At 42.8% G+C, this 15,009-nt stretch overlaps 1 protein-coding gene across 2 annotated transcripts in view; it reads left to right on the forward strand.

The window, feature by feature from the left end:
- The window catches only part of LOC126401465 (protein jagged-2-like), an 80,600-nt gene that overhangs the window by 35,879 nt on the left and 29,712 nt on the right, over positions 1-15,009 (forward strand). For both annotated transcript variants that reach the window (XM_050062732.1, XM_050062734.1), the window contains exons 4-6: positions 2,893-3,147; positions 5,017-5,077; positions 14,726-14,856. In XM_050062732.1, coding sequence (XP_049918689.1) covers positions 2,893-3,147; positions 5,017-5,077; positions 14,726-14,856 — 447 coding nt within the window. The remainder of the gene's footprint in view (positions 1-2,892; positions 3,148-5,016; positions 5,078-14,725; positions 14,857-15,009) is intronic.

The raw sequence follows: 15,009 nt of genomic DNA on the forward strand, positions 1-15,009 counted from the left end.
GGTGTCATGTAACAGGAGAATTTTCAGTACTACTTGGTCCTGGTTTATGTCACTCGATGCATTAAAGGACTCGAGGACTGATACCCAGCTCTAGTTGTAATCGTCATTTTCCTCTATCATCTAATTTTTACACCTCCAACAGTAGATGATGCCGAACAACCACCACTCCACCCAGCTTGGTCTTGGTAAAATGCTGGAAACATCACTAAGTCCAAACTAGTAGAAAAAACTTCTGCACACACTTAGTGTTAGAACTCCAACAGTAAAACACATAGCTTGTAAAACACCAGTTGACGGCACGGTGCACATGCAGGTGCACTGCTGTGTAGCTGTTTACAACTTCAATGTGTTGTTGTCATATATAAAAGCACACCTGGAATGAGAAAGTCAGAACATCACTCTCACATCAGCAAGTGATTCAGCGATGAGAACCTGGTTGTCAGGCGGTTGTTTTGTTTGGAGGCGTCTTCCTCGAGGTGGTTCAGCGCTGCACAAACAAACTTCTACAGCAACTATAACAAACCAATCATCTCTCATTTCATCATTACATGTTTATCAGAGGAGATAAAAGAGGCAGAAATGACCAGTGGGTCCTCTCTTCTCTGTGTGGATGTGTTTTAACCTGCCGCTGGGTGGAGTTAAAATTATATGGCACCAAATAAATTGCACTTAATCAGCTTTGATATGCTCCCCTGTGATTGCCAAAACGTTATAATGAACCTTTTTATTGCTACATGCAGCGCGGCGTGCATTCCACCTCAGTTAAGATGCAAATTACCTCATTTTGCCCACGTCAATCTTGATCATTATACGAGCTTGGCGCCAGTTTACTTTTCCGATCGTGTAGAGTTAGACGCTGTTTGTGTGTGGTGACATAAATCAGTATCTGACACTGGGCTCTGCAGTTTATGTGCAGTTTTCCTGTCAAAACAGTGCCAGAGTTTTAGTCCCAGTACATTTTCTGATACATGGGGTGTTTTCATTTAACAAATTAGACAGGAAGGAAGCGAGCATTTTATTTTTATTACAATCATAACCTTTAATTAAACAGGAAAGGCCTTTGAGAGAAAGCTCATATGAAACAGTAGAAGAACATGAAAGTAAAACTATGTATTAGCAAATTATACAAGAAACAGGACAAGGACATCAACATCTGCTCATGGACGAGAGAGTCGTGCTCATGACAGCGTAAGATTAATGGCGTCCTCCTTGGCTGAGCTGTAACGTTAGCTAGCTCAGTGGTACTAGGTGAGCTAACAGTAGATGCACACTTCCTTCTTGTTGTGAGCAGTTTCATGTAGGAACTATTTTTTTTTCAACCTAACTACACCTGACAACTGAATCACTGTGCAGAAGGAAGCGTGCATCTACTGCTAGCTCACCTAGCACCACCGAGCTTGCTAACGTTACAACTCAGCCAAAGAGGATGCCATTAATGTTTACATATCCCGCCTTCAACAGCACGAACCTCTTTTCTATTAGTAGATGCACACTTCCTTCTGCGCAATGATACAGGTTTAAATTGGTGGAAGGAGAATAGTTCCTACATGAAACTGAAACTATTTTCTTTCCCCCAAATCACACCCCTGTCACCGTGCATTAGCAAGCATGCGTCTACTCATTGAGCTGTAACGTTAGCTAGCTCAGTGATGCTAGTTGAGCTAGCAGTAGATGCACGCTTCCTTCTGCACAGTGATTCAGTTGGCGGGTGTAGTTAGGTTGAAAGAAAATAGTTCCTACATGAAACCGCTCACAACAAGGTCTGTGGATTATCTTGAGTAAGCAGGTCATGATTTCTGGAAAAAGACGTTACTGTTGAATTTTTCGCAAGCATTTTTTGGCGCTTTAAGACCACAAGTTGTATTCAAACACAATAAAATCCCAATCTCCCATTTATTTAGAGTTTAGAAAAGTCTCTTAGTGTCGCAAAGTGAAAAACCAGGCCATTTATCATCGCTCATGACAAACTGGATACGCAGGAAGTCATTGATATGTGGGGTAAATATGGAGGGAAATGTCTGTAGTCAAACCTGGTTGTTGAAGTTGAGCTTATACTGGCTACCGCGATGGTTTCATGTTATTCTCGGTTGATTTAAACCATCAACTCTGTCTGTGTTGGCGCTTTGCTCAACCCACGGAGGACAGCAACACTGTGAGCAGTGAGGATGAGCTCTTCCTTCCAGCTCTGTCTCATCCAGGTCACACTCTGCTCTGCGAGCCACAGCGGCAGAGCCTGCTGGGTCACGCTTCTTCTGTTCCTTGAGAACAAGCTAAAGGGCCTTTCCTATGTCGCCCTTCCTCGTCTGTTCCACGTCTCTTATTATTTCCGGCCTGGCTCCGATGGAGTCGGGGCTGGATATCCTGAGAGGGGGAAGCGAGGGAGGGAGGGAGGGAGGTAAGGGGGACAGAAAAGCATTTTACCAAGCAGGAAAAGTGAAAAAGCATTTGGGTTATCAAGCCCTCGCAGACCTCGCTCCTACACCCTCTGTTTGTGCTCGCTTCATTTTCCTATTCTTTCCCCCTTTTTCCTCTTCTCTTTTTTCTTCTTCCACATTCTTGGTGGAACAGAGTGAGGTTTGACCGCAGGTTACACCTTCCCTCTGATGTGTGCTAACAACAGGCATTCTTCGAAGCCTCGTGCGCTGTCTTATCTCACTAAACACCGGGTTGTTGGGTCAAATCCCATAGCCGGACTCAGCCCTGCTCCTTGGAATGTCATTCAGAATTTTTGTTATTTAGGCTCTCCTATCTAACTGACCTAAATACCTGACCTGTTGAGTGTTTCTTTTTTCTGCACTGCTAAAATAGTAGTCGATTAGTCAGTCGGCTGTTCAGTGAAGAACTCAACAGTGGCGCTGCTCTAACAATGATTTGTTTGTCTTTCTTTCTCAGATGAGGAGCTGCTGATTGAGCGCAGCATCCACAAAGGGATGATCAACCCCGGAGAGGAGAAGCAGCCGGTGGAGTATAAAAGCTTGATCGCCAGCCTTGAGTACACCATCCGGGTACGCTGCGACGAACACTACTACGGCAGCAAGTGCAACAAAGTTTGCCGTCCCCGCGACGACTACTTCGGCCATTACGTGTGCGACCAGTTGGGGAACAGAGGCTGCATGGAGGGCTGGATGGGGGCCGACTGCAAAACAGGTACACGGAAAGACATCGATCATACCTAAAACAAGGGCTGCAACTAACCTGCTGATTATCTTTATGGTTAATCGATTAATTGTTTAGTCTATAAAATGTCAAAAAAAAATGTGACTAACAGTCCAATACCCAAATATTCTTCATGTACTCGCAAAAATGACAAAGAAAGGCAACAAATTTTCACATTTAAGGAGCGGGAACCAGCAAATATTGGACATTTTTACTTGAAAAATGATGAAACAATTAATCAATTATCAAAATAGTTGGTGAATAATTTTCTGTAGATTGACTTAACTTTAATTGGCCAGTCATTGAAGCTCTACTGTGAACACATGCAGCAATTCATAGGCTAATGAGGCTCCTCATTTTTTCACTTTTTACTGATTTATACTGAAAAAAAAAATAAACAAATAAATAAATAAAATAAAATATTATCAAAAATATTACCAATGTCATAACTAAAAATTACCAATAAATAATTCAAATGGAGCCAAAAATAATTGTAAAGCATTATTATTTCATGTGTGGATTGTAGTTTATGTATTTTATCGTGCCTTCCATATTTACGTTGCATCGTGTATGTGTATGAAGTGTTTTAAACTGTATATTTTTAATTACATTTAAGGTCTACATTAAAAGCCCAACTAGGGACAAGAGTTGAAAATTAGCAATAGCTATAAACTCTCTGTGCGACACATTAGTCCCATAGTCTGTATCGGACTTATGTTAAATTGCATCGTCCTTATCGAATAAAATAAAAAATAAAAATGAATAAATAAATACAGTTACGTTAGTTTAACTGCTGGTTAGCTAGCTTAAAAAAAATAATATTTTTTTCTTTCCTTTCATTGAATTAAAAATATCAGAACTCTGTTAATTTTACTGTTCTACACATCTTTTAATAGCTAAGTTTGTTTTCAGTTCCTTTGTTAATTAACTAGGCTCAGAACATGATTCTGAAAACAAAAGATTCAACAGGTTTTCTCTACGTTGGTAACTTTTATTTAAAAAATAAGTGTTATGATACTCAAGCAGCACTAAATGAGACAAATAAACTAGGAAGTTTAGTTATTGTGTTTTTTTTCCCTCTTGTGTATGTATATAATTTGATTAATTAACACTCAGTGACACTTTTTATGTTAGAAAAAAAAGCAAAAAGGTTAAATAAAATATTAATGACGAAAGAAAACATGTTTACAGCTGCGTTAAATGCCATCAGAGGTACTAAAGGAGGAAGAAGATGATTTTCTTTGTCATGTAATACTGTTAAGATGTAGTGACAGTTTCATCAAATATGACAAAAGGTTGTTTTTATAAAGATAACCTACTGTAACTTTAAATGCAAAAGCGTTAAATGGTTAAACTTGAGTTCCTGTGCTGCAAACACTATGTTTAAAACATAAACCTCTCAGAATTCACATCTTACTCACCATATCTCAGTCTCACTTTTTTTTTAAGAGTTAAATTGAATGTTCAAACGTCTGCTGTCACGTGGACAAAGCTTTCTCAGACTCTACCTCCCCGCTGTCCTTTTCGGAAAACGTTTGGAAGTTCATTGCAGTTCATGTCAAGTGTCACTTTGTAAGAATCCAAAGAATGTTTGGAAACTCTCGTCACTGCTGGAGACACCTTCAATTTTCCAAACAACAATTTGCCATCCATTGTTACTGCGGCAGAGATTCTCGTCCTTCTTACAAACAAGAAAACACGGGAAATGAGATTTTAATGATTTGACCATCTGCACAGCGAGGTGCCAGACGAGAACTCAGAGACGATTGGACGTTAGTGGTTTTTAAAAATTGCTGATGAAATGGTGACAGATTGTGGAACTAACACAAACTTGTCACTTTCTCTTTCCTCTCCCAAAAGCCATCTGCAAGCAGGGATGCAGCCTCCAGCATGGGACGTGCAGCGCGCCGGGGGAGTGCAAGTGAGTCGGCTCTACGAGCTTTTGTTGTTTGTTTGTTTGTTTGTTCCACCTTGTTCGCCTCAGAGAGCGCGGCTGTCAACTGACGTAAAATATGCTCTTGTTTGGATGGAAAGAGTTTAATGAGGTTAACAGTGGTGACACAACACAGTGATGAGGCGGCGAGGGAGGGGGAGTTGTTGATAACATACCAAGCAGCCGAACAACCGCCCCATCCTAGTTCTGTGAAGTGCCCCCCATCCCTCCACCTCCATCCCTCAGCTCCACTCTGATCCAGAAGCCATTGTTCTGCTTCCTGTTCTAAAGCTGGCCTGCTCCTGCCTGCACACACACACACACACACACACACACAGAGGCCTGTTTTTTTGCTATATGTTTCCTCCCTCGTCGTCCTCCAGCAGCATGGAGGCACTGTGCCCCCTCTCCCTCCCCCTCCACCTCCCCTCTAACATCTACAACCCCCATCACCTCTTCCTATCCCGGGCCTTGTTATGGCTGGCACTCGCCTGACTCCACGCAACGAGCTGCAGACAAAAGGCAGGCAGAGAGAATGCAGCTAATCTAACATTTTAAAAGGGTAGAAAAACTCCCAAAGTAAATGCATATATTAGTATGTTAATATTCATTACAATAATCAAAACCAGGTTAGTCTCGTGACTGACAGCAAGAAATACCTGCTGGTTCACACAAACACAGGGTGGGGGAGCCCCTCTGTGCAGAGTTTGCATGTTCTCCCCATGTCAGTGTGGGTTTCCTCCAGGTGCTCCAGCTTCCTCCCACAGTCCAAAGACATGCAGGTTGACTGGTGACTCTAAATTGTCCCTAGGTGTGAATGGTTGTCTGTCTCTGTGTCAGCCCTGTGACAGTCTGGTGACCTGTCCAGGGTGAACCCTGCCTCTCACCCAGTGTCAGCTGGATAGGCTCCAGCCCCTGTGACCCCTAACAGGATAAGCGGTTAAGGAAAATGAATGAATGAATTTGCAGATAAAAATCTGTGCTTGGCGTGAGACGGGTTTTACTTGGAATGCTGTTTGTTTTGGCACTTTTTGGCTCGCCTGCTAGAACCTGTGATATTTTCTCGTAAACTTACCCAAACCCACTTGACGTGTGGGTCGTGGGTTGACCCTCGCAGTGGAGGACAGTCCAGTTACTCACAAAACTGTAAAATGGACGCATAGTGGACTATGAGCTTTTAAAAAAAAGGCTTGCTTGTTGAACAGGAGAGGAGGCTGCGGAGGGAAATGTAGATTTGATTACATGTGGAACTGAAGTGTACATTCAGACAGACACACACACACACACACACAGAGGAATATGGAGAGGGCAGAAGAGGGGAGGGAGGTGAGGGGTTTACACAGAGGCAGGTTTGATATAGTTAAGATCTCACACAAAAAAAAAGAAAAGAAAGAGGCTGACATTGAAAGAGAGAGGAACACCCTGGAATGTGCCTCAACATGTGATTTGGAGCTTCATCGCAATCAGGGGCACACACACACACACTCTCTCTCTCACTCACACACACACTCACACTGCTGAGAAACAGGAAGACAAACATCCATCCAACAAGCAGATGGATACAAAGAGAATAAAAAATGTTTTTTTCATCGTGGATTCATAAAAGTCCTCATTAATCACAACTTGACACACTGACATCATCACTGTAAATTTACAGCTGTTAGCGCTAAAGCTAGTTAGCATCAAAACATAAAATATCAGCAAAATCATGGATTAGAGATTTTATAATTACTAGCTTTTGTTTTGTTTTTTTTAACGCTTTCAGCTGCATTTCATAGACATCATCGACAGATGTTTGCTCAGTTGTCACTAAGAAGGCTTCAGGCTACGTTCAGACTGCAGGCAAATCAGATTTCCTTCTCAAATCAGATCTCTAAGACAGACTGTCCGCACGTTATTTACAAGTGATTTGTGTCCAGACATCACCAACCTATCTGCATGGGTTGCTGTGGTAACAATGTAGGAACCGGCAACGTTGTAGATACGCTGGAGATGCGGCTTTCCAACGCAGAAGCATGAGAAAGAGGTCCATCATTTGCCCGCCAAACAATCACACTGTCAGGTCATGGTTATTTAGTGGTGCAGTGGTTAGTATTCTCGCCTCACAGCAGAGAGTTTGCATGTTCTCCCCGTGTCAGCGTGGGTTTCCTCCAGGTGCTCCAGCTTCCTCCCACGGTCCAAAGACATGCAGGTTAATTGGTGACTCTAAATTGTCCGTAGGTGTGAATGTGAGTGTGAATGGTTGTCTGTCTCTATGTGTCAGCCCTGTGATAGTCTGGTGACCTATCCAGGGTGAACCCTGCCTCTCGCCCAATGTCAGCTGGGATAGGCTCCAGCCCCCTGCGACCCCTAACAGGATAAGTGGTTAAGGAATATGAAATAAATGAATGACTAAACGAATTGTTCTGCATGCGCAACACTGCGCTGGCAGCAGCATGGATACCTGTCAGCACTTCCATCACTCTAGATTTGACGTCATCGTTGTGTGTTGTGTTGCGAGTGACACAAAAGACACTTTGAAATCCGATTTGAGTGGCCAGAGCATAGAGACAGAGACATATCTAACCACCTGCATGTGTGGTTTGAATAGCATTTGCTAAAACTGCATTTCATGTGTCTCTTTTCCTTTTTTTATTTTGGCTGTCCAGACTTTCAACAATCAGTCTGGATGTGCCAAAAAATACTTTTGTTTTGGCAGTCTGAACAAGGCCCAGTCAAGTATTAAACTTGAACCATGCACGACTGTCAACAGTCAGTCATATCTGGTCACAGTCATATATTTTGAAAGCTTCAGAAAAAAATACGACCTCAAGTTGAGATTATTTTTTCAAACAGCTCGTCTAATTCCCATCCAAATATGGGAAAAAAAGTGTCAGAGCTGATAGAAATGATTTCCAAAACTTCAAAATAAAACCCAAGTTTTAAGTTATCCTTACGTTAAACAAAACAATCAAATTTATACAGCATACTCTAAACAAATGAGGGTAAATGTGATGTCAGAGAAAGTGAAAGAGAGACAGAGAAGCACAGCCTGAAGGGTTAACGACAGAGAGAAGCAGTGAGAAAAAGAAAGAGAGAGAAACAGCCTGGCAGAGGAAAACTAAAAATGTGTGTTTGGTATCTTGTTTCTTACACACAGCGCATTCACAACCTACGCTCCCTCATGTGACACTACTAAACATGTAGCTAGGCAACAGCGGGCTAAGTCCGTCCACTGGATTTGGGCGCGAGGCCTGCCTGTAAATAATTCAGCGGTCCCACACACACACACACTCACACACACACACAGGCCCCTCTACCTCTACCCCTGCCCACCGTCCCGTCCTCTGGGTGTGGTTTGTCTGAGGGGCAGCAGCAGAGCGGGGGTTTGTGGGCAGGCGGGATATTTTCGGCTCCGGCTGGCCCCCGCGGCCCCTTCCATTGATGGGACGGCAGCAGGCCGGCGACGGGGCTTGTGGGTAATGCCACCCTTGGCCTGTGGCTGCTCGAAACCATTTCCCTGCTCTCCCACACTGCAGCCAGACAGACTGTCCACGCTGCCACCGCTGCTGCACGGCTGACAGTGTGCAGGGCACCACCGCCGACCGCAGTGCCGGACAACACCACATACTGTAGTAAACAATAACAGCGCTGTTACACACACACACATACACGCACAGGCACATAACTGGGCTTCACTCAGCGAGCAGCATCAGATTAAAGTTGTTGAGGTTGTGCATGCAGTTAAAGGCGTTTCAGCTTACAAATTGTGCATGAAGCAAAACTTGTGCATGTTTTAACACAACCAGACTTTCATCCTGGCTGCATTTTTATCATGTGAGTTTCTGATGAGTCCCTCATATCTACCCATATAAAAGATCCCCATGTCACAACAGGTGTTGTAAAGGCCCCATATTATAAAAATGTCTGCATCTGAAAAATTGGACTCACAAATTCAAAACTATCTGCATGAATGAAAAACAGTAGAGATCAATAGAGTCCGGCAACTTGAAAGACACTATAAACCAGAGGTGGGGACTCGAGTCTCATGACTTGACTCACAAATGTAATGACTTTAGACTCCACTTGACAAATTCAGAGAACACTTGCAACTTGACTTGGATTTTAACACCATTCATTCAGTCATTCATTATCTGTGAGCCCTTCTCCTGGTCGGGGTCGCTGGGGGCTGGAGCCTATCCCAGCTGACACTGGGTGAGAGGCAGGGTTCACCCTGGACAGGTCACCAGACTATCACAGGGCTGACACATAGAGACAGACAACCATTCACACTCACATTCACACCTACGGACAATTTAGAGTCACCAATTAACCTGCATGTCTTTGGACTGTGGGAGGAAGCTGGAGTACCTAGAGGAAACCCACGCTGACACAGGGAGAACATGCAAACTGCACAGAAGGGCTTTGAACCCCACACCCTGGGTTTGAATCAGGAGCCCTCTTGCTGTGAGGCGATTATTTCTTAGACTTAAGCCTTTTGACTTGAAAATACTTGATACTTCTCCCAAGCCCAAAGATTGAAAAGTATGTTTTTTAAAAAGTGCCTTAATTAGTTCTTTCCCTGAATCAGCTAACGTTAACACCAAATATTCCCAGCAAGTGGACACGTAATTCCTTACGTGATGCACTTTATTTGAACCAATGCAACAGCATCGTGTCAAGTTGTAGGAGAGAACCATGAGGAGATAATGTAACGTAACTGAGCGCCAGTTGGAAAACACGTGGTGGTAAACAAAAAATTTATTTCAGTATGTTCTTTGCGGGTCGAAAATTACAGACGGAGCAGCAACAAATGCCAACAAACTTGTTTTAACCAATAAAAGCAAACTGTAAAAAGCATTCAAGATTTTATAAATTTGCTATACTAGTACTCAGTTGTTAAAATGGCATTACATTTGGTGAAGAGTGCATTATGACTTGTTTAGGACTTGGAATTTGACTGTGGACTTTTCAGTCTTGACTTAGGGCTTGTCTTTCTTGATTAGGGACTTAAGTGCAAAGAAGTGCTGCGAATCATCTTTATTTTCATTATCAATTAATCTGCAGATTGTTTTTCAATTATTCTTTTGGGCTATAAAATGTCCAAGAATAGTGACAAAGGTCCATCCTAGTATCTCAAAGTCCAAGGTGATGTCTTTAAATGTCTTGTTTTTCAGTCCACTTCTCAAAGTTCTTCAGTTTAATACGATATAAAACAGAGAAAAGCCGGAAATCTCCATATTTGCAAGGCTGAGAACAGAATTTTCTGCCATTTTTTTGCATGAAAAACTTCTTTGATTAATCAGTCATCAAAATAGTTGGCAATTATTTTTCTACAATTAGTCAACCAATCATTGTAGCTGTGGTGCAAAGACTCGAGACTTACTTTTGACTTGCAAAGCACTGACTTGGTCGCAGCTCTGCTATAAAAAACAAGTAAAAGCTTCAAGTTTGAAAAGCTCAATGAGTAAAACTACAGTAGATGACACAAAGTGCAACAATCAAAGGTTTACTGTAGTTCATGGTTAATAGCAGCAGTTGATTCCAAAAAAGGGCCGAGGTTCAGCGCCCTGCCCACCAGCGTGGTGCCTCCAGTGTGTCACTGTCTTCAGTTACTACTGCAGCTCACTACAGAGCAGCACACCACTGCTGCTAAGAGAAGTGTTTGGGCGGCATCCATTTTGAAGTGTTTGTGAGCCGGAGTGGAGGGACGGTGGTGGGGGTGAGGGTGAGGGTGGGGGGTGGGTCACTCCCTAAAATAGCCCCGACGGAGAAATGACAGGACAGGTGGGGCAAGGTTACCACTGGCCTTGGAATAACAGAGTGCTGCCATAAACCAACAGATTAGCTAACCCTTCGCTGGCCTCCCCTTCGAGACGACTAACCCTCGTTCCACAAACCCGCCGCTCATTCCAAGTCTGACCTCTACGGAGCTCACGACACAGGAAGAGGGCTGAGAGGAGACACGCAACACATGACTCAAAAAGCAGCTTCTTAGCGAGTCCTTTTTGTCTGCAGTCTGAGCAGAGCTGAATATCTTTGTTTTCTGAGCAGTGCTGAAACAAAATCAGTACAAAATTATTGATGATCAGTTATTTGCTCAAAATGCAAAACTTTTCTGGCTCCAGCTTCCCTTTTTTTACTCTTACTCGACAAAACAAGCAATTTAAAGGTGTCAACTTGGCACTTTTGATAGACATATTTCACATTTGATATTTTTAGAATAGAAGAAGATGAGAGTAGTTGATCTTTATTGTCCACCAGGGTGGAAATTTGTCCTCGGCTCATCAAACACAAGACACAACATACAAAGCAGACAAGCAGTTAATTAAACAGACATAAAGATGTTGTTTCAGGATGCAGACACTAATTTCTAGAAAGTTCTTGAAGCAAGCCAATTTCGATTTCAAAAATCACTGGAAAAAACACAATCCCTTTGAATTTAAAAAAAAAAATCTTAGGACTCATTTAAGGACAGAAATGACTTCATAAGAAACATTTTTTTTTCCAAAGTTACTCACAACAACACTTAAAAATAGACAGTACACTCTCAGAAACAAAGGCGACATCTAGAACCGTATCGGGTTCTTTGGCTCGTCCCCCTAGGAGAACCCTTTTTGAATCCTGGTAGAACCTTTCAAAGGGTTCTACCAAGAACCCAACATAAACAGTTGTACCTGGAGTCATCTGTTACAGCTTCCACACAGAACTTGAAACAGGTTCCTGCACCTAATTTTGGAGCCCGTCCCACAGGGCTCTAACTATAGTAATTGACTCCATTACCTTTAGACATCACTAGTACTACTCACGGTTTTAGTTTAACAGGTCAGCAGGGGGCCAACAGAAGTAAGTCCAGTAACTAAGTTAAACTACTGGGGCTAATTGGGTCCAGCAGAACCAACAACACACATGGTTCCCAATCAATTTTTCGGGGGTTAAATCTTCGTGAGAACACTACTACTACTATAGTCGTCACTGTTTCAATGGTGCTGTCGGGATGGGAACTGAAACTCATAGGTCCCGTTTATACGACAATGATTTCAACTGAAAACGGTAAACTTAAGTTGCATTTTGGCGTTTTGAAAACGTGTTCCAGAGTGCAATTTTTTGGAAACGCAACGTCTCCATTGTCGTGTAAACAGTTCCTCTGAAAATGGAGACTTTTCGCACATGCGCATTACACTTCCAGTCACTAGGCATGCGCAAGAAAGTCACATCACAACAACAATGGCGGACTCCCGAGCTCTGCTTGTGCTGCTCACCCTGTTGAATTTATTAACGCTTCCCCATCATAGTGTAGATTTACTGTAGCAACTCCACCTTGTCGTCCATCCAGACAAACGTTCGTGCGGTTGCCATTTTGTTTGTTTGTACATCGCCACTCTGTAGAAGGAAGCATAAGCGTCACATCGCCAACTACTGGTCTGGCATGTATACTGCAGCGTTTTTGGTCATTTTTGCGGATCCGTGTGCACGGCGATTGTTATCAAAACGTTGTCGTCTAAAAGCGGAATTTTTTTTCAAAACGAAAATGAGAAACAATTCTGTTTGCAGTGGATCGTTTTCGTATAAATATGGCCTTAGTCTCAAGCCTCATTTATACGTCCATTTCAAACGCTGTAAACGCCACTGCCCTCATACTTCCATGTGTCTTTTATGTTGGCGTAGATACAGCCAATAAAGGGGGGAATTAAAAGTTTTACACAACAACTAATGAGCAAACAGTGGTGGAGATTATAATGATGTAGCTTGGAGCGGGGCAGCATTGTAGATGGCGGTGCACTGTGTGGCTGTTGTATACATGGCAACATATAGATGGAGAATTCTTGTCACTATATCACCAATTCGTTCCTCCATTACTTGAATTTCTTTGTCCTCTCCTACGGTCGTATCTCTCTTGAACTACCCTACACTGCCTCCACGATCTCCAGTGGTACTGCTCTGTTTCATCCGTATCCCTAACCTTTAAGAAAACATGAACAAATACGGGCGAGATGAACGCAGACTACAGACAGAAGAACCCTTGAAGAACCCTTTCTTCTGAAAAGGTTTATTCAGAAGCAAATGGTTCTGGGAGGAACCTTCAGCCCTTCGGGAAGAACCCCTGAAGAACCCTTTAAAAGCATACAAGATAACTAGACTAGATATTCTCTTAGATTTTGGATGTCATGACATCGTAAAGTGTCGTCTTTGCCTGGTTTTAAAGGCTGTTTTACAGTAAAGTGATGTCGTTTTCTAACCTTACCAGACTGTTCTAGCTGTTCTATTATTTGCCTTCACCCACTCAGTCGTTACATCCATGTTACTGATGATTATATATCAAAAATCTTATTGTATAAATATTTTCCTAAAGCATCAATAGTCAGCCCTAGAATATCGTTATTTGGTGAAACATATCGTGATGTTTGATTTACACCATATCTCCCAGCCCAAAGATTACTTTACATGAATGCTTGCATGTCTTAAAAGCAGCATGACAGGACACACACGCAACACAAACACACTCTTGTTGCTGAGGAATGTCCCCTGGCTCTGTGTCCTAAGATTAGGAGCTGCAGCAAACGTGTCATTCACCTTGATGAAGACGTTCCGTCCGGCAAATTACTGCTGTGACATTCAGCTGCGACTCAATCAGCTCTCCTGTGTTTCCTGAACCTGTCCACTCAGCATGTGTCCTTTCTTTTTTCCCATGAGTTGAAATGGTTAAAATGTATTTCCCTTTTCTGGCACCTACAGCATTCTTGGTGTTGACTTGGGGACGTTTGACTGGCATACTGCCCAACATCAAGGGCTCCTCTGTGTTTTTCACACATTGTAAAAGTATTAAATTACTTGTTTGTTATCACTACGTAACTATCACTGTTTTTTCATGGCCAACTCCCTGTGCGTTATTAAGTGCCTCTGTGTGCCTGATATTCCCTCAGGCTGGAGCTGTAAATAAGAACACATTCTCAGTGTGCTTGTGAAATAAGAGGCACTTATTTTACTGAAGAATCTACTCAGCCACTGTTGCACCCACTGAACTCTGTGCTCAGCAGACGGTCTTTTGATCATCAGTGGTGGCACGAGCATTTCAGTATTTACTGAAATATTAGCGACATTAAAACAACTGAAGGAAATCTGAAACGATGGAGCACAGCTGTGTTGTTGTCGGACCCTGGTCTGAGCCGGCCCAGTGCTACGTTATGCTAAGCACAAGACCCACAACCAGTCCGAAACATTGAGTTTAGTCTTACAAAAATGAGATTCCTCATTTAATAGATGAGCGACCATTTTAACTATGTGACGTTTATTTACAGTGTTTGGTGCCGTTGGCAAAATACAGTGTGTACGCTAACCGAACCAAATGAAACATGCACCAATCTTAAACTTCACCCCCAAAAGACGGGGTGAAGGATGAAGTTTAGTTTGGCTGTTCGGGGAAAATACTCCCTTCTCTAGTTTGGGGTTTCAGGTCATGTCAAGAAGGAAGGAAAGAGGAAATGTAGGACAAGATGAAAAGGCGAAATGAAATAAGATAGGAAAGGGAAAAAGAGGATGGGAAGGAAGGGGGAAGAAAGAAGAAATGCATTACAGTATCATATTTCCTCCCAGGTGTACAGTATGTTTCACTGTTGAACTATAAAAACTAACCGTCCTCTCTGCTGTGTGCTGCAGGTGTAACTACGGCTGGCAGGGTCCACTCTGTGACGAGTGTTTGCCGTATCCCGGCTGTGTTCACGGCACCTGCAACGAGCCCTGGCAGTGCAGCTGTGAGAAGAACTGGGGAGGTCTGCTCTGTGACAAAGGTCAGATCTCTTTCTCACACATGCATCCATTGGATATCTACACTTGAGATGTACAGGGTGTTGTCCCCAACAACTCAGTTTCAAGTTTGCCACGTGTATTCCACGCTGTGTGGAAACAAATGATGGAAAACAAAAGTTGCAAAGACAGAAAGT

This window comes from Epinephelus moara, chromosome 14 (assembly GCF_006386435.1).
Source record: "Epinephelus moara isolate mb chromosome 14, YSFRI_EMoa_1.0, whole genome shotgun sequence".
In the NCBI taxonomy this organism is placed as follows: domain Eukaryota; kingdom Metazoa; phylum Chordata; class Actinopteri; order Perciformes; family Serranidae; genus Epinephelus; species Epinephelus moara.